At 49.2% G+C, this 18,436-nt stretch overlaps 1 protein-coding gene and 1 long non-coding RNA gene across 2 annotated transcripts; one reads left to right on the top strand and one right to left on the bottom strand.

The window, feature by feature from the left end:
* Positions 1 to 5,524: 5,524 nt before the first annotated feature.
* Positions 5,525 to 16,462, bottom strand: KRT73 (keratin 73, type II). The gene is made up of 9 exons (XM_012002093.1): positions 15,991 to 16,462; positions 14,077 to 14,291; positions 13,188 to 13,248; positions 12,487 to 12,582; positions 11,592 to 11,756; positions 9,105 to 9,230; positions 8,516 to 8,736; positions 7,198 to 7,232; positions 5,525 to 6,403 (listed from the first exon to the last, which is right to left on the bottom strand). Exons 1-9 carry the CDS (start codon positions 16,435 to 16,437, stop codon positions 6,147 to 6,149), a joined length of 1,623 nt encoding a protein of 540 aa, XP_011857483.1. The 5' UTR covers positions 16,438 to 16,462; the 3' UTR covers positions 5,525 to 6,146.
* LOC105555254 lies at positions 7,798 to 13,214 on the top strand. Its single transcript, XR_001008445.1, has 3 exons — positions 7,798 to 9,328; positions 10,242 to 10,736; positions 11,468 to 13,214. It is a non-coding gene; the product is annotated as an uncharacterized LOC105555254 (long non-coding RNA).
* Positions 16,463 to 18,436: the final 1,974 nt, after the last annotated feature.

Here is an 18,436-nt window from a genome sequence, read left to right as displayed (position 1 = left end):
AACCCTGTCATTTCTAATTCAGCATCAAAATGTGATCAGTTATTAGGAACAGGTCAAGACTCTTCAGATCTAAAACCAAGAACTAGATTCTAGAACCTCATTCCCCTTTAAGCTACAGAGGCTGCTTCTTCCACCTAACCCGATTTCCTTGTCTCAAACTTAAGCTGCCTTCAAGTCTCCTCCTCTCTTAGCAACAGCTCTCCTGTTCCTCTGGCATGCAGGTGGGATTGTTTCATTGCTCTTATTTCTCAAGCTGTCTGAGTCCTGGGTATGTGTTCCATTTCCTCTCTCCTATTGACAGGGCCCCCTGGATTCACCCTTCCCTCCCCTGCTACCCCAGTGCTCAGCCCAGGCCTTGGACAAGGGTACATTCAGGATGATTGTGAAACAGCAGAGTGCTTAGGGCAAGGCTTGTTACTGCATCCTCAGTGATATCCTGAAGTCTGGGCTCCCCTTGGGGACCTCATGGGATGGCTAAATGGTACCCGAGGGTAATTGGCTGACACAGCCTCCACTGGGCCAATGACAGGACATAATAACAGCCGCAGTGTTTACTCCACTGGGAACAAAGTTGTGAGGGCATTATTAAGCCGTGGAGACGGCGCCAATCACAGATGAACAGATAACAGCGTCCGGGTGTCCTAGGTGGGAGAGAGGGCGGGCTCTGAGTGCTGCCTCAGAGGAGGGGCTGTAGTCCATTCCCTCTGAAGGGAAGAAGGGCAGTGTCAGTGTGACTGGGTGACCAGCAGACCCTTCAAGAAGATCAAGGTTATGTTTTTCATTTTTACATGAGATTTTCCCTCTGCCCTGTCATTTTAGCCACTTTTTTTCCACAAGCACAAAAATGAATTTATTTATTCCAGCCATTGAGAATATAAAATCAAGGAATGGATTACATTGAAAGAGGAGAATTTTTACATAGGATTGACTGACAAAGGGTGTCCTTGAAATCATTTTTTTTTTCCTAGAAATTTTCTAAGGAGTTGAGATATCCTGGGACCAGGGCTCTTATGCCCAGGGTTAAGGAACCGTAAGATGACCTTTTCTTATCTTCCCATGAGGGGTTGACTGGCTGGATGAATAAGGAATTCCTCAACCCCTGATCACCTTTATTACAGATCATGAAAAGACAGAAGTGACACATGCAGATTTCAAAGGCCTCAGATGTGTGGGGATGTCAGCAGATCAAAGGGGGCTGAGGCCTGGGAGGTGGGGTTCTCATTGCCTCTGCCTCTGACAGCGGCTTACGGTGTCACCTCAGGCCTTGGTGACCACTTCTCTCATTAGTTCTTGGGTTAAAGCAACCCCTAGATTAGTAAACTAGACAAGGAATATTGCCCTTTGAAATCTAGATCTTTACTACAAAAGATGGATGAAATCACACTAGGCCGAGAATTGAAAATGCATTGCTGGTTAAACTGGGTCTCCTTTGCCCTGCAACACTAGTTCCTGGAAAGTTAATAGGTATCATGGGAAAAAAGGTACGAGAATGGATTCTGTGCTGGGTTTAAAAAAAAATTAAGCAGGCATCTTATTGCAGGATTTTCTAGGCCCATTAACATGCTTAGTGCTAGAGCAATTTTAGGGCAGTGAACTATTCTGTACAGTACTGTAATGATGGCTACATGTCATTATACATTTGTCCAAACCCACAGACTTCCCAGTGAACCCCAGTGTAAACCATGAACTTGAGGTGGTAATGCTGCATCAGTGTAAGTTCATCAGTTGTAGCAAATGTACCCCTATGGTGGGGGATGTTGATAAGGGAGGAGGCTATGCATGTATGGGGGTAAGGGGTAAATGGGAAACCCAAGTACCTTCCACTCTATTTTGCTGTAAACCTAAAACTACTCTAATGAATAGTCTATTAAACAAATAAATGGGTGGATAGATGGATGGGTGTATAGATGGATGAATGGATAGACAGGTGGATGGTATTAAACAATAACAACAGAAAGATGCATGATACTTTCTGTTGTACCAAAGGGTAATACAAAACTTAATGTTTTTCACACCTGATAGCTGAGAGGTGAACTTGTGAATGGGGAAGTGTCAGTGGGTTTTGTTCTATTTTTTAATATTTCTGAATGCTCCAATATGAGCATATAATGCTTTTATAAATAAGTTATATTTTTCCAAAAATTTAAAAAAAAACTAAAGATGAAAGGGGAGGGAAGTTGATTCTAGAATCAGAAATAAAGTACTGTTCTTGTCACAAACAAAAAATCCCCACAAAGCTCAGTGTTTTCCAAACCATTTTTTAGGCCATTGAGCCCTCTCTTTGGCCAAATACTTTATGGGGGCCAGAGTTTCAAGGAATATACTTTAAGAAACACTGAACAAGATATCTCTACTTCACCATTAAATTGACTTAAATTTCCCAAATCTGAAGAGACTTACAATATCTCCCTAAAAACATGAAGGAGGCCTAAATATAATATGCAGGCTTATCTAGTTTATGGCGATATGGCCAGGGGTGTACTGTCCAAACCAAAGGGAGATTGTTTGTGTGGACTGCAGAGATCATGGCCAGCATCATCCCTGCACTGGCCAAGGGAGAGAGAATTCTCAGCCTGATAATCAGCCTTGGGTATCTAGACTGAGCAAGGTGAGCCACAGACTGCCAGAGCTCACCAAATAACCTTGCTCTCCTCTCATTTCCCAGCCTCCTTTGCAATTCTGTTGGGGTTTGGAGTCATGTGACTAGCACTGGCCAATGAAACATGAGTGGCATTGAAGTGTGTCATTTCTGGGGTGGAGCAGTAAGCAGCTCATGTGCCTCCTCCCTCTCTTTTCCCCTGTCTGGTGACCTTGGAGTTCATGTGTCCCATGTGTCAGGACTGCAAGGCAGAAGAGCTGGGTCCTTGAGACACCCAATGGGAGAACCACATAGGGCAGCTGCCCTAACCTGCCTTGGACAGTGAGTGAGAACTAAATCTTTGCTGTGTTAAGTTAAGCTGCTCAGATGTCAGGGTTTGTCTCTTGAGGCTGTCAGCATTCATTATATGAACCCAAGCATAAAAGTTAGATGGCAGAAATCTCACGTAATAGCCAATGCTCTATATCCTAAGTTCATGTTCTCAAACGATCTTCTGATCACTATCAGACATTCTCTACTTCCCTTCTCACTTCAGTTTCCTGAAAGAATATTCTACACCTAAAAACAATAGGGGCAGCCATTTATGGAGCACTTACTATGTGCTAGAAGAACTAAATAATTCTTGTACATTATTTCATTAAATTTAATTCTCATGACAACTTTATGAGGTAACTCCAATTATTAACCCCTTTGTACGGATGAGAAAACTGAGGCTTATGGAGCAGAAGCATCTTGCCTAAGTTACACAATTAGTAAGTGGCAAAGTCCTTCTGACTCAGGGTCCATCTGACACCCAAGGTGTTAACTTCTCTCTCAAGCTCTACAGGATAAAATCCCCGCTGTTAGCATACGTGAAGGGGCCTCTCTTACACATCTGCTGCCTGCCTCCCCAACTCTGGATGCCACTGCTCCCTCCCTCTCCACCTACTAAGCCTCTCCATCCTTACACTTCACACTCCAGCAACAGTCACCTATTTGTGCCATGCTGCTGCCTCTGACTACAAAGCCCACTTCCTCCTCTTGTCCACCTAGTAAATTCCTATCCATCCTCTAAAACCTCTACACATATTGCCTCCCCTGTGAGCTTTCCCTGACCTCCCTGAAGTTCCTCTCTCTCCTCTGTGCTGCCTCTGTGTCTTCTATTGTTGCTAATACCTCACGATGTTACAGTTAGGTGTTTTATGGTTATGGCTCCATTAGGGGCATTGAGGAGATTTCTTCATCACTGTATCCCCAGCACTAGCACATGCCAGGCATATGATATATGCTTAATGAATATTTTTTGAGCTGACTTTCTTCACTGGCTCTAAGAGTATAGTCCTGAGACTAATTATTCTGCCTGCCAGTTCTCCTTAGGGAATTAAGCTTGTGCTGTAATTTATGAGATGGTCTCTTTAAAGTCTGAATTTTTGAATTGCTTTACCAGCAGCTGTTCACCTCTTTCAGCGAGCTAATTAAGTCAAACCAAAAATATGGAGGGCACGCTTTTGTTTCCACTAACATTTATTAAGCATCAATTTTGTGCCAGTAATTGCACAAGACATCCTCGTGTTGTCTCATTTTAGCTTAACAACAACTTAGAGACATTATTCTTCCTGTTTTATAGCTAACAAAATGAGGTTCAAGAAGAACGAGAGCTTCATTCATTATTGCCACTTAGTTGCAGAGTCTAAATCTGAATTAAAAGCTATTGACTTGAAGTCTAGGACCCTCCCAGGAACCACAGGGACCTGTTCAGATGCAATATGGGGGCCCCAACCTGAGTGTGTGCTAGCCTCTCACTCGCTTTTGCATCCTGTTGCATCCTGATCCATCATCATGGCCTTGGAATCTATGAGAAATCTCTGAGTATTTTCAAAACAAACGTTTCCCCCTGAATTCCTCCCTGGGCCTCACTTCACCTCTCCCATGCTCACAGTGGTTGAGCCCTCCTCTGTCCCGCTCCGTATCCTCCTAGAGCAGAGACCCAGCCACATCCAGGTGGAGTCCTGTCAACCTGGGACTGAGAGGCTTGTTACACTGGGCCCCACAGCTTTATGAAAAGAAAGCTGGGCGCGGTGGCTCAAGCCTGTAATCCCAGCACTTTGGGAGGCCAAGACGGGCGGATCACGAGGTCAGGAGATCGAGACCATCCTGGCTAACCCGGTGAAACCCCATCTCTACTAAAAACAAATATAAAAAACTAGCTGGGCGAGGTGGCAGGCGCCTGTAGTCCCAGCTACTCGGGAGGCTGAGGCAGGAGAATGGCGTAAACCCGGGAGGCGAAGCTTGCAGTGAGCTGAGATCCAGCCACTGCACTCCAGCCTGGGTGACAGAGCAAGACTCCATCTCAAAAAAAAAAAAAAAAAGAAAGAAAAGAAAGAAAAGAATCTGCAATTGTGTGTGTAACAGAGAGCCCCATTCTTAAACACATACATGTATGCACACACATATTCATACATACATAAACAAACTCATACATATACACATATACATAAACACCCATGCTCAACTCAGTGGGAACTTTACTAAGGGCCAAGAGAACATGTGTCATTACTTCAAAGAGGAGTCTCTACCTTTGGGCCTTTTCTTAGGGGACATGGAGCCATCATAATTTGACCCTAGGCTACCTAGAACTGGCCTTCTGCTGCCTCTTGACCAGTTTTAAATCTTGACACCAGGCAAGTGCGGGCTCCTTTTTCCTGCCAATAACCCGAATGTTCTTAAAGATCCCCCATTCACTGGAGAATTAGCCTGAGAAAAGCATGACTTAGAAGGTGATGGTGAGATCACCCAGGCTGAGTAGGGTGTCTTTCACTTAGATCAGAAGATACTTCCAGACTTCAGGTGCCCCAGTCTCCCATTCATTGACCACTCCACATGCAGAAGAGACATGGACTGAGATGAGGACTCCCTTAGGAGACAGAAGCAGCCTGACCCCACGTTGGCTTTATAAGTTTATTGGTAAGACACAGGAGCAGGGAGGTGAGGCCTAAACAAGGAAGTACCCACAGATGAAGAGCACAAATCCCTTGGTTGATAGAATTAGCCTCAAGGGGTACTCCAGGCTATGTAATACGCATTGGCTATGCAAGATACAACCTCCCACCAGGCATTTTGCCTGAGCCACTATTGCTCTAACACGAGAGAGTTCCTGCAGGTCTATCAGTAGATCCGAAACCTTGTGTACCCAGGGAGCACATGGCCAAACAGTTACCGAGACAGGGTATGAAAGAGCAGCACAGGCAGATTGGGGTTACCTTTGAGAGACAGCCTTCCTCTGCACAGGGACATGCAGGCAGAGAAAGGGCCAAGTCTTCATCCAGAAGGGGAGGCTGAGTTAAAATGCCTCTTTGGATGGAGGCAGAAAGATGGGCTCCAGCTCTCGAATCCTGATTCAACATTAACAAAGACTGAGGCAGAGAGGTCAAGGAGAAGGAGGAGAGATCCACAGCAAAGCAAAGCAAGAAGGAGATGAGGACAAATGAGACAGAGGAATTTCCTAGAGGAGTCCGGAGCAGTCTGCCAGGGCAAGGCAGACTACTGGGAAATGGGCTGCCTTTCACTTTTATCTCATGGTTTTCTTGGTGGGTGAGCTTAGAGCTAAGGTCTTTCCCTGGGAGTCCTTGAATTCACTTGCACTCCCCAGCCTGGTCCTGGCTTCCCCACGGGGGCTGCAGTTCCCACTGCCAGTGACACAGCCCCCAGGCAGCATGCTGTAGCCCCCGCTGACAGAGCTGGGCCAGTAGCCATAGGTGCCAGCATTGCTGAATCCAAAACCAGCCCCGGCGCCTGCCGTCCCGGCCATGGAGCTGTTGATGACCGCTGCAGAGGAGGGAGGGATGAATGATCAGTGTATATCTCAGGACAGAGGTGGCCCTAAGTCCCCCTCCAACCTCCCAGCCCCACTAGCTTAAATGTCTGCTTCTTAAGCAAACACTTCCCATCAACCATGAACTTGGGTTCATTTGAGCAACTCAAGCACGGGAAGAAGAACCCCAACCCTGCAAGACTCCCAAGTCAGGCACCTTGTCATTCTGTAAACAAACAGGAGTAGCAAGGGCTTCCCCCAAGGGACAGATGATGCTCGAGCATCAGATAAGCCAGCAGGTTCTTGCATTTAGCTTTACAATACCTTCTGAGTATTTTCCAAAAGAATTTCCTGATTGTTAAAATTAGGGTAGTTTCTGCTGGCCCCGCCGTAAGAAGGAGACTGCCAAACACTGTGGGGCGAGCATTAAACTGACTTGCACAGTGGTCTACACACCGGTCTCCACTCCCAATAAGGAGGCACCACTCTGTGCTCAGTTTCCTTCATGCAGGAGAGCCGGCTGGGGGTGACAGGAGAGGGGAGGGGCTGAGAGTTTCACCGCAGCAGTGGGGAGACTGCTGTGAAAGAGGCCAGTGTGCAGTGTCAGAATGTGCTGGGCGCTGACTCCACCTGGAAGAAGCAGCTCTGAATGCGGAGGCCACAGGTCTCAGCAAGGAGGGTGAGCATGTGATAAAGTGGTCAACAGGCAGAGCCAAGCTGTTCTCCAGGGGGCTGGGTGGTGGACACCCACCCACCTTGTGTTTGTTGATGGACTGAAAGTATTCCCTCAGAGTCATGAAATACTCACAAATGCTCACGGAGTTGGTGTATTCTCCAGACATCCTGCAAGAGAGAAAAGCACAGGAGAGTCTGAATCACGTGGACTCCCATAGTGGCCCTCACTGCCTAAACACAGGCTGGGGATCCTCAGCCAGACCGGCTTAGCCTCCATGCACCCCACACTTGCCAGATGGCACTGGCTGTCCCTGAGTGTCTCTAATCCCTCCCTCTCCCTCCTCAATCTATTCTTCCCACTGCAGAGATGTGGAACCTCCAACTTTGGAACCTCCAACAACATGACCACCCCCAAGGTCCCTCCTGCAGGGTTTCTCTTGAACCTATTTCTTTACTACTGTGAGCAGCTGCCTGAATAAATACATGTGTGGAAAGATCGGGATCAGGAGTTGTACTAATGAACTAACTGTATGATTTTGGGACCAGTGACTTCTCTCCAGGTCTCAGTTTTAAAATGGTGCTAGGTTAAAACAGGGTTTTTTGAATGTTCATGCTTCGTGTGCCACCCTTCCGACTGTTGCTAGGACCATGTTTGACTTGCTCTGTTAGATATTTAGTATTTTTAATTGACTGCCTTTTCCACAAAAGTGCATTTCTTTTAAAAGAAGTTTTATATCACCAGAGTAAATAGAAACCAGTGTTATTACCTAACCAAATATAAATATAATGAAAATAAAACAATTTAAAACCTTCAGGCTAGATAATGCTATTATCTTCCCAAAGATTCTGCACCTGGGATCTACTGTCTGTTTATCAATAGGCGATATTTGCAAGTGTCTGAGAGGTGTTTTTGTGTTTTGTTTGTCTGTTTGTTTGTTTTTGAAATGGAGTCTCATTCTGTCACCCAAGACGGAGTACAGTAGCGCAATCTCAGCTCACTGCAACCTCCGCCTCCTGGGTTCAAGCAATTCTCCTGCCTCAGCCTCCCAAGTAGCTAGGATTACAGGCTTGCACCACCACATCCAGCTAAATTTTGTATTTTTAGTAGAGACGAGGTTTCTCCAATGTTGGCCAGGCTGCTCTCGAACTCCTGACCTCAGGTGATCCACCTGCCTCGGCCTCCCAAAGAGCTGGGATTACAGGTGTGAGCCACTGCGCCTGGCCATCTGAGAGGTGTTAAAAACACAACAGCACCCAGTTAAGACTTTCTTCAAAGAGTCAAAAGAGAACTGTAAAGGAAATTGCTATCACACTATCTGGCTGGATGCTGTTTGAAACTATGCCTGTGGGTGAATTAAACACATCTCCAGCACCCCCACTCCCAAACACACTCTGGGAAACTTTGATTTGGAGACTTGCAAAGTTTCTTTCAGACCCTCGGTCCCACCCACCTGCACTCCTCGCCCTCCAGCAGCTTGCGGTAGGTGGCGATCTCGATATCCAGGGACAGCTTCACGCTCAAAAGCTCTTGGTACTCGCGCAGCATCCGTGCCAGCTCCTCCTTGGCTTGCTGCAGGGCGCTCTCCAGCTCATCCAGCTTGGCTCTGGCGTCCTTGAGGGCACAGTCCCCCCGCTGCTCGGTGTCAGCAATGGCCGTCTCCAGGTTGGCACACTGGGGTCAGGAGGTAGCATTTTCCCCTGAGTTCCTCCCTGGGCCTCACTTCACCTCTCCCACGCTCTCAGTGGTTGAGCCCTCCTCTGCCCTGCCCAATGTCCTAGAGCAGAGACCCAGCCACATCCAGGTGGAGTCCTGTCAACCCAGGACTGGGAGACTGGTTATGCTGGGCCCCATGGCTTTATGAAAAGAATCTGCAATTGTTCCTAACTTCAGATGGGAGCTAAGGGTGAGGGATGAGAGCAGGACCTCCATTTGAGGAAGGGGATTCTGAGATGGAGGCTCAGGAGAAGGAGGGGGCAGGGGGTGCTAAGCAGTTCACCCCTCCCTTAGGAGTGAGTAAGGAACACTCCAGTCCCCTTCACCTGCTTCTTCACACTCTCAATCTCTGAGCGCAGCCTTTGGATGAGACGGGTCAGCTCTGAGATCTCATTTTTGGTGTGTTTCAGGTCATCCCCATGCTGGCCGGCTGCTAGCTGCAGCTCCTGGAACTGGAGGAAAAGGAACCAAAGCAAGGACACTGACTCAGGGCCTTGCTGGGCTCAGCCTGGTACAGAGACTATGCCTGCACTTGTAGAGTCTGGCAGAGGTGGGTCTAGGTCACCCGCCTCACCAGATCTATCAGCAACCTCCCATTAAAGCATTGGTCCATTGCATTTGCTTGCCTTAAGCACGGCTGATCTCGTAGGTGGTTAGTATTGGCCATAAGGTCTGTTGAATGACCCAGACTCTCCACATGGCAACCTTATAACACACAACTCCAATTATGACATTCCTCTGCCTATCGTCCTTCAAAGTCAAGGTCAAATTCAAACTCTTACATGGCATCCAGGGGCTCATTTCTTTCTGCCCTCGCCTAACACCTATCTGACTCTTCAGCTGGGCCAAACAGTCCCACAGTTCCCCTAGATGACCCACGTGCTCTTGTGTCTCTGAGTCTTTGCCTAAGCCTCTCCTCCGACCTGAAAAACCCTCCCCCATCCATCCTCCTTTTTCCCTAGCTAGCTCCAACTTAGCCAGTGCAGAGTCACTTCCTCCATGAGGCCTTCCATGACGTCCTCTTTGGGTGCAATTCTATTCCATTGCCCCTGGTACACCAGTCCATAGGTCTCCCCACAGTATACTGTATTGTGAACCCATTTCCATGCGTTCTGCATCAGACCCAGAATGAATGGATGGCAGGGACTTTTCCTTTTAATTTTGAATTCCCAGTACCTAGCACAGTGCCTGGTTGGTGCTCAAAAAGAATCTGATGAATGAATGAGTGAGCCAATGAGCTGTCCATCTGTATTTTCTGTGACTCTCTCCCCTTGATACCTTAGCTGGGCCCCAGCCCACAGGCAGATTTGCTGGGCTGGGATGGTGGGAGGGATTAGCATGGAGGAGTATTTTGTGTGCATGATGAGGGTAGATTCAGCTATACCCCAAAACCACTAGCCATGAAATTTGGGTCATCTACTAATTTGGAATTACTTCTGCCTTTGATGTCATCTATTAAACAGTCACAGAGAGTACATCAGTTCTACTCAGAATGTGGCTCAAGCGGAACACAAAACTGGGACTGTTCAGCACTCTGGAGTGTTGTGTCTCTGTCCCTGGGCGCTCCACCACAGCATGGCCCAAGATTTAGGATTGTTCCTAAAGATGCCAAGTCATCCAGAAGGCAGAGAAGGCAGAGAAGGCAGAGGGGCTTCTCTCTTCACTCCTTTTGTTTTATCTTTGGTGCCAACCCTGAACAAGGAGCCTTCTCCCACTTCTCTGCAAGGCTGTGTGAGCAGGATGCCTCCCCGTACACTGGTTCTGACACCAAGCAGCTTCATTTTGAGACGAACAGCTAAGCATCTTCCTGCCACTTCTCTCTCAAGCCACACAAAGCCCTTAGAGTAAATGCTTCTTCCCCAGAGTCAACTTCTGATTTTCTGCCCAAATGCAGTGGAAGTTGAAGTCTGTCACCTAGATTCTGATCTAGCTGCGTTACTTGCCAGCTGTTGCCTTTGGTAAGTAGCTTGAACTCCCTGGGCCCTACCTTCTTTATCTTTAAAAGGGAATCATCAAAATAAGCCATCATAATACTGTTATGATTCTGGCCATTCTCTACCCTATCTTGCAACAGTAATGTGAAAGGCTTTGGGGACTGAGGAGTTGAGTTTGAACCTCCACCAAGAAGCCCTGGCCTATGTCTCCTAGACCTGGAAAGCCTCCCTCCTCCCCCACTGCAGGCTAGCAAGAAGGCAGGGAGAGGGATGAGATAAGGTCTCCCAAGAGTGGATTCCCTTGAGAAAGAGCCTGATAATGTAAGGAACAATTAGGAAGTTGCCATCTTGATCTGAGAAACCAAATTATCTAAAGAATCAGTTTCCACCTACCACCATTAGGGAAGTTAAGATCTGAAGGACTCAAACTTCTGCTTTATCCTTGGAGTTAGACTTGAATGAAAAGATAGAAATTACTTGATTCCAGATCACGCTGAAGAGACCCCCTCATTTATGATAATTAGCGGGGGCGTTGAGATGCCAACTACTCATGTTGCTTCTCCCCTCCAGACAGAACTCTCTGCCTCCAGGGAGTTGTTTCTGACCTGCCCCACCTGGTCCTAGTTCCTCAATCTGGACTCTGTTTGCACAACATTCACCTGCACTCAGCTGAGTGCATCCTCCAGGGGTGCTGTTGATCTAAGTGGGTCCCAAGGACAGAGCTGTGTCTTCTTCTCCCGTCTGGCTTCCCGCAGTGCCCAGGATGGTGCTGTGCTCCCAGCAAGCTATGGGTCACCACAGTGAGTCATGGGGCAGACAAGACAGAGTCTGGAGCGCAGGGCCCTGCACATGTCACTGTAGGGAGTTGTGTGGCCTCACCTTGGTCTGGTACAGGGCCTCGGCCTCGGCCTTGCTCTTCCGGGCGATCTCCTCGTACTGGGCACGGACCTCAGCAATGATGCTGTCCAGGTCCAGGTTCCTGTTGTTGTCCATGGACAGGATGATGGATGTGTCGCTGATGTGGGACTGGATCTGAGCGATCTCCTGCGGGGGAAACAAGGAAGCATGAAATGCCTTCTGTGACCAGAGAAAGGTACCAAGGTGATGGCCCTGTCCCGGAGGGATGGCCCTAGACCATCCCACACAGATGGAAGCTGCACCCCACAAAGCTTATAAGAACACAGATCACAGCCCAGAGGTTCCAATACCACATCTGAAAACTGCTGAATGGGTTTGAAGCAGCCCAGGAAGAAAACAGCCCACACATCTGTCCCCGAGACAGGACAGGAATGGGGAAGGTGGAAGACAACAACCTGGCTGCCACACACGGGACACTAAGGGACACAGGAGCCCAGGAATGCTTGGCCAACAGGTTGAGGCTTGAAATCAGATGTGCATAGAGAAGGTGGAAGGGGTATGAGGGCTTCCTACCTCTATCCCTGGGGATTCCTGCCCAAGACCCCAGGAAGCATCCCCAGTCACAGAGAGAAGAGAAGCAGGAATGAGAATATGCTTGGCTGAAGTTCAATTCCCACTGAACCCATTAAGGACTCTGGTTTCCTGAAGGAAGTGAAAGCAGGACATCCTCAGGGCAGTCAGGGATGGATAGGGCACCAGGATAGATGGCCACTCCCACCTTTGATCTACAAATTTCTCAGCACCCCAATGCCGGAGGTGCCCTGGACTGCTTAAGTTACTGATAAGTAAGAAACTGTTCATCACATATCTGTCCTTCCAGAAGACAGAACCAGAGGTGGAGCAGGGGGAGCCTTACCCCCTCATACAGGCACTTGAAGAACTTGATTTCTCCGTCCAGGGCATCCACCTTGGCCTGCAGCTCCACTTTGCTCATGTAGGCTGCATCCACGTCCTATGGAGAATCCAGATACGCCTGACCTCACCTTTCTTCAAGCCCAGACAGGTCTGTCCAGCAAACTGACACCCGCAGGCCCTGCCCTAGCTAGCTGCCCAGGAATGGACTTCAGATCCAAGGGGTAGAAACCTGCTTTCCAGCCACAACTCACTGCCAGACTCACTGTGAAATCTGGGGCAAGTTTCTTGGGCCTCTGGAACTCCTTCTGCCTCATTTCTTAGAGAAGGGTGTGGGACTCTATACCCCACTCAGCCGGTCATTCAGCCAACAGAGGGAGCCAAGGGCAGCCACAGCGATTTGCTAGAAACCAGCAGAGTTGGAAGGCAAACCTGCAACCCCTCCCAAAGCCTGTCCTGTTCCCCAGCCAAAGTGGACATGAGTTGGCACTGACTATCCACATCTAGGTTCCTGTCCACAAAGTGCTATGTGCTAAACCAATACCCAGGTGTCCCAAGATGTCCCGAGCAGCAAGCCCTTCATCTCTTCCTTCAGCACTTCGGCTCCAGGCCCTTCTGCGGGGGCGCTCAGACCTCAGTTGCTCCTCTCTCTTAGCCCAACACCCGCTGCTGGGGGACTGAAGGGAACCCATGGACCCTCCTCACCTTCTTAAGCACCACAAATTCATTCTCAGCAGTTGTGCGCTTGTTTATTTCTTCTTCATACCTGCAGGGAAAGCATCACAGTGAGCAGGGTGTGTGTCTGTGTGTGTGCATGCGTATACATTCTCATAGTGAAGTGGGAAAAGAGATGCCCATATTATATGCTTTTTAAGAGGTGTTATTCTATACCCTTGCAAGTCCATCCCAACACACCAGGACTATTTGGCCAGAGTTGGAGGCTGGGCATGAAGTAACCTCCTCCTAAGCCTGGATGGTTTGAGGTCTGATTTCTTCTGATGTCTGGGGAGTAAGTTCTCCCTTTTCCCACTCAATATCTGAATCACAGAAGCACATCAGCTACCCCTTTCAGCCATGATTCTTGTGTCAATCCTCCTGCCTGACACCCTACCAACAGCTCCCCTCCATCCCTAGGCAGGGGTTCCAAGGAAGCCAGAACTATCCCCCAGGGGAAAAAGAAGGCGCATGGCCCAAGTGTCCAGGACCTAAAGGCAACGAGGGAGGAAGCCCAACAGGAACTCCAACCCCTTTCCCGCTGCAGAGAGCAGCAGCTGGGTCAGGGGTGGTTCTTTGGAACTCAGCGGCACATTGGTGAGCTTAGGAACCAAGAGGCTGTGGCACACACAACACAGGCACTCTTGAGTGGGGAGCAGGAAGGAGCATGCCAAGGAGGGGATCACCTGCCAGGACAGCCCTGACGCTGCCCAAGAGGCTGGTTGTCCACTGTCCAGTCTGCCTTGTTGCCCAAAGAAGGCTCTCATCTTGCCGGGACAGATGAACCCAGTACCTCCAAGACCAGAAGCAAACATCCCAGTGCCTGCTGGGAAAGCCTCACCCTGGGAGGCAGGCCAGCCTAGAGCGGCATCCTGCTCACCTCTTCTTGTAGTCCTCTACCACTTCGCGCACGCTCCTCAGCTCTGAGTCCAGCCTCACCCTGTCCCCGCACAGCGTCTCCAGCTGTTTCCGCAGGTTGCTGATGTAGCCCTCGAGAATGGGCTCCAGGTTGTTCTTGCAGTTGTTCAGGTCCAGCTGCTGCAGCAGCTCCCACTTGGTCTCCAGCACCTGGTTCTGCTGCTCCAGGAACCGCACCTGGAACCCATGCCACACATACTTAAGCAACGCGGAGAGGGGATGTGAGATTTCCCTTCCTGGACAGGAACTGTGTTCTCTTATGCTACACTAGCTTTAAAAATGAGCCTCAGTCCTTAAAAATTGCCACCCATGCCACTCACACCCCCAATCCTTACCTAGGGTCCTTTATCTGACTGAAGTTCTCACTCTGAGGCAGCCCCTAACGTCAGGAGGGGCACCAACATCTTCATTTCCTTCTCGAACTATCAGGATCTAGATCTCCTGTCTCTTTTGCACTTATCCAAACCTGCCTGGACTGATGTCCATGTTCAGCCCAGGCCATCTCTCCAAGGCAGCTCCTTAGACACAAGCTGGCCTGTGCTAGCCTTCACACTGTCGGGCCTTCTGCTTAGGGTCTGGTGGCCTGGCCCATGCTCTGCCTATTCTCTCCCTCCTTGTGTGTGGGCTCTCCCAGCCCAATCAGAGGCAGATGCTCAGCTTATCTGGGGTCTCCGGCCCTCCTAAGTTGCTTTCATGTCTGCATCTCTATTATCTCAATCACAGCATTGCCCCAGCAGCAGAACAAGCATTCTGAAGTTGCAACCTACATATATATCACTCCCCTGCTTAAAACCCTCGGGTGGTTCCACATCACCCTCAGGGTCAAGTCCATATTCCTTATCACGCTCTTCATAATATGGTCAGCCCTCCTGGCTTCCTTCTTTACTCACACAGTGATCTCATAAACCCAAGGTCTCCCGTTCCCTAGACAAGTTCTACCATACTGCACGTGCTCTCTCCCTAGATTGCCTTTTCCCCACCTCTGTCTGACAACTCCTACTCATGCCTCACCACCCTACCTCACTATCACTCTGGGTGAGCTTCCTCTGCTCCCCTAAGTTTAGGAAGTCTCTGTTTCCCAAGACCTTCCTACCACTTTGTTCCTCGGTGATTCTCAAACCTGAGTGCATCAGCATCACCTGGAGGGCTTGTTAAAATGCAGGGTGCTGGGCCCTACTGCAGAGGCTCTGATTCAGTTGCTCTGGGATGAAGCCTGAGAATGTGCATTCTAACAAGCGTCCAGGTGATGTTGATGCTGCTGGTTCCAGGGCCACTTTTGAGAACGACTGCTCTAGGGCACCATGACCTCCAGCTGCCTTGCCTCATAGGCTGCGTGTGTTACAGACTGAGTCTGAGCTGTCAGAAGACACAGGAGGAAGAGCTGGGTAGCATGGCAGTCTAGATGCCCCAGGTTGTCAAGGGCATCTCCTTCACCTGGCTTCTAAGTCTCAAAGGCTGTCACTCTCCTACTTCTCAACTCAGAGACCACTCTCTCTGCCTCCTGGACACCTTCCCGGGCTAGGCTGCTGGCTCTTCTCACCCCTCTGACCCTGGTCCCTTGCCTCTGATGTCCAGGCTTTGTCCAGTTCCTCCCTGGGCTGTCTGCATCCTGGGGAGGTGTCCTGCCTTCCTCTGCTTCAGACAGGGAGTGCCCCAAGGAAAACGAAGGTGGGGGAAGGAAGGGGCTCTATGACATGAGCAAGCCTTATGGGCCCAGCACCTGGGGGGCTTTGAAGTTATTTACCTGGTGTCTGATTTTGCTAGGAGAAATGATTTCTTGCTCTGAGGCAAATTGAACCCACAAATTAGGGGAGTGGCTCCCTCCTCAGTTCTTAAAATGGGGAGCCCAAGATCAGCTTTCTCCAGGAAGACCCACCTTGTCGATGAAGGAGGCGAACTTGTTGTTCAGCACCTTGATCTGCTCCCGCTCCTGGGCACGCACTTTCTGGATTTCAGGGTCCAGCTCCACGTTGAGGGGTGCCAGGAGGCTCTTGTTGATGGTGACCTGATGGATACCCCCGGGTGGGCACACGGACGGACTCACGGACCCCAAGGCCACACTGCCAAACATGCTGCCGGCAAAGCCACTGGCCCGGGCCCGGCCAAATCCATAGCCTCCTGCCCACCCACTGCCACTGGCCACATTGAAAGAGATGCTCCGGGCACCCCCCAGGCTGTAAAGGCTCCGACTGCTGAAGCCCCCACTCAGCCCTTTGCCCCCTGCTTGGTAGGAGGATGAGCTGCCCCCTGAGAGCACAGCTGAGCAGCCGCTGAAGCCCCCCTTGGCAGCAGCTCCCGACTTGTAGGTGAATTGGCGGCTCATGGTAGGAGGCCAGAAAGTGGGGATAAGATGCCAACTCTTAGCTGAGATGCAGTTCACCAGCCTGTGATCCTGGGTTCCCACTTTATAGGACTCAGGAGGGAGCCACTGGCCTAATTTGTGGGTTCAGTTTGCCTGGGAGCAAGAAATCCTTTTCTCCCAGCAAAATCAGACACCAGGTAAATAACTTGAAAACTCCCAAAGTGCTAGTCTTGCAAGTCTTGCTCATGTAATTTGAGTTTAACTAATGAACATGGGTAATTAGTATGGGCACATTATCCACAGAAAGATCTTGGGTGGGAGGTTTGTCGCAGTCTCAATTGCTGTTCCCCAGGGAGTGGTGGGACTGGGTTTGTAGGGGTACAGAGGGGAGACCTTTAATTGACAGTGTCATCTGTGAGAAATCTCACAACCATGCCAGCATCAGATGGGCTGCTTCAGGTACCCTGGCTGAGCAGCTTTTATGTGGTTAGGAAGAGGCTCCTCCTGCCTGGCTTCCTGGGGTTCCTGGAGATAGGTTTCATGGCTGGCCAGGGCCATAGGAGAGGAGCACACTGGGAATCCAGGCCCAGCCTCTGTCTGCCAGCCCCCTGCTGTGCCCTCCCAGGCAGCTCTCCTGCTCCTCTGTGCCAGTCAGGCTGCCCTGCTCACCTTCCTTTGCACACACTGACTTCTTTGTCCCTTTACCATCCCACTACCCCGACTCTTGACCTTGAAATAATGGTCACTTGGCACCGTTCACGATGGCTGACACTGGTGCAGCACTTTACAGTATAAAAGAGCTCCTCACACAAAAAGCTCATTTAATCCACTTAGTCTGCCTGGAGGGGAATGGTGATGATCCATATTAACAATGGGGAAACCAAGGTTCACATAACTGAGGATATCATTCCTTTAGCAAACATTTAGTGAGTCCTTTCTTTGTGTGAATCCCAGAGAACGAAAATGCCCCAAAAAAGCACAGGCCCCAGCCTTGAGGACTCCTCTTGGCTGGTCTTCTGACTCCGCATTCAGAGCTATGCCAGCCTTTTTCATTCATCCATCCATCCATCCAACCAGCCAGTCAGCCATCTATGTGTTCACTCATTTATCCATTCATTTAACAGACTTCTATTGAGTGCTGACTCTCTCCCAGGTACTGTGCTAGGCTCTTGGGTCCCGAATTAAGAAGACCCAACCTAGCTCACAATTTTGGAGGTGGGGAGGTAGGGCAGACGTTTGAATTTTATGGATCCTTGACATTGCCAAAGTATGTGACCCAAGAGTTTCCCAAATCCTAAATCCCAAATATATCCATAGTATAGAATTTGCTCCATAAAACACAAGTATTTCCCTAGCTGAGTACTTGAATGAACACTTGGCCCATCCTTCTTTTCTATTTCTGTACAGAGGTTATGATAGGCCCCTAAAACTGTTGTACTAAGCAATTGCCAAATTCAACCTCCCCTCTTTTTTATACAATACAGTTGTTTTCTAGTTAAGAATAATCATGGCGGGGCACGGTGGCTCAAGCCTGTAATCCCAGCACTTTGAGAGGCCAAGGAAGGCGGATCACGAGGTCGGGAGATCGAGACCATCATGGCTAACACGATGAAACCCTGTCTCTACTAAAAAATACAAAAAACTAGCTGGGCGAGGTGGCGGGAGCCTGTAGTCCCAGCTACTTGGGAGGCTGAGGCAGGAGAATGGTGTAAACCTGGGAGGCGGAGCTTGCAGTGAGCTGAGATCTGGCCACTGCACTCCAGCCTGGGCGACTGAGCAAGACTCCATCTCAAAAAAAAAAAAAAAAAAGAATGATCATTTTCTTAGATGTCTTCAATTTCACTAAAGGCAATGCCACTTGGCAATCCTTTAATCTCTTTTAGCTACACAAAGTTTCTATTCTTTTTTTTTTCTCTTCCTTTGTAAGTTTCTTTGTAAGGCACAAAGAAGACCATTAAAACTGCATTGTGATGAGAATGCTGAGTATTCCAGCCAGAATCACTCCCTAATTGGCTCATTT

Source organism: Mandrillus leucophaeus, unplaced genomic scaffold (genome assembly GCF_000951045.1).
Source record: "Mandrillus leucophaeus isolate KB7577 unplaced genomic scaffold, Mleu.le_1.0 Scaffold118, whole genome shotgun sequence".
In the NCBI taxonomy this organism is placed as follows: Eukaryota; Metazoa; Chordata; class Mammalia; order Primates; family Cercopithecidae; genus Mandrillus; species Mandrillus leucophaeus.
Note: the sequence above shows the minus strand (reverse complement) of the source record. Positions and strands in the feature narration are given on the sequence as shown.

What these genes read in the sequence shown, in the direction of transcription:
- KRT73 (XM_012002093.1), bottom strand. Translation starts at nt 16,437, where the DNA reads ATGAGCCGCCAATTCACCTACAAGTCGGGAGCTGCTGCCAAGGGGGGC. An exon ending in AATTTGTGGTGCTTAAGAAG is followed by an intron (nt 12,583 to 13,187) that starts GTGAGGAGGGTC and finishes GATTCTCCATAG; the next exon opens with GACGTGGATGCAGCCTACAT. An exon ending in TCAAGTGCCTGTATGAGGGG is followed by an intron (nt 11,757 to 12,486) that starts GTAAGGCTCCCC and finishes TTTCCCCCGCAG; the next exon opens with GAGATCGCTCAGATCCAGTC.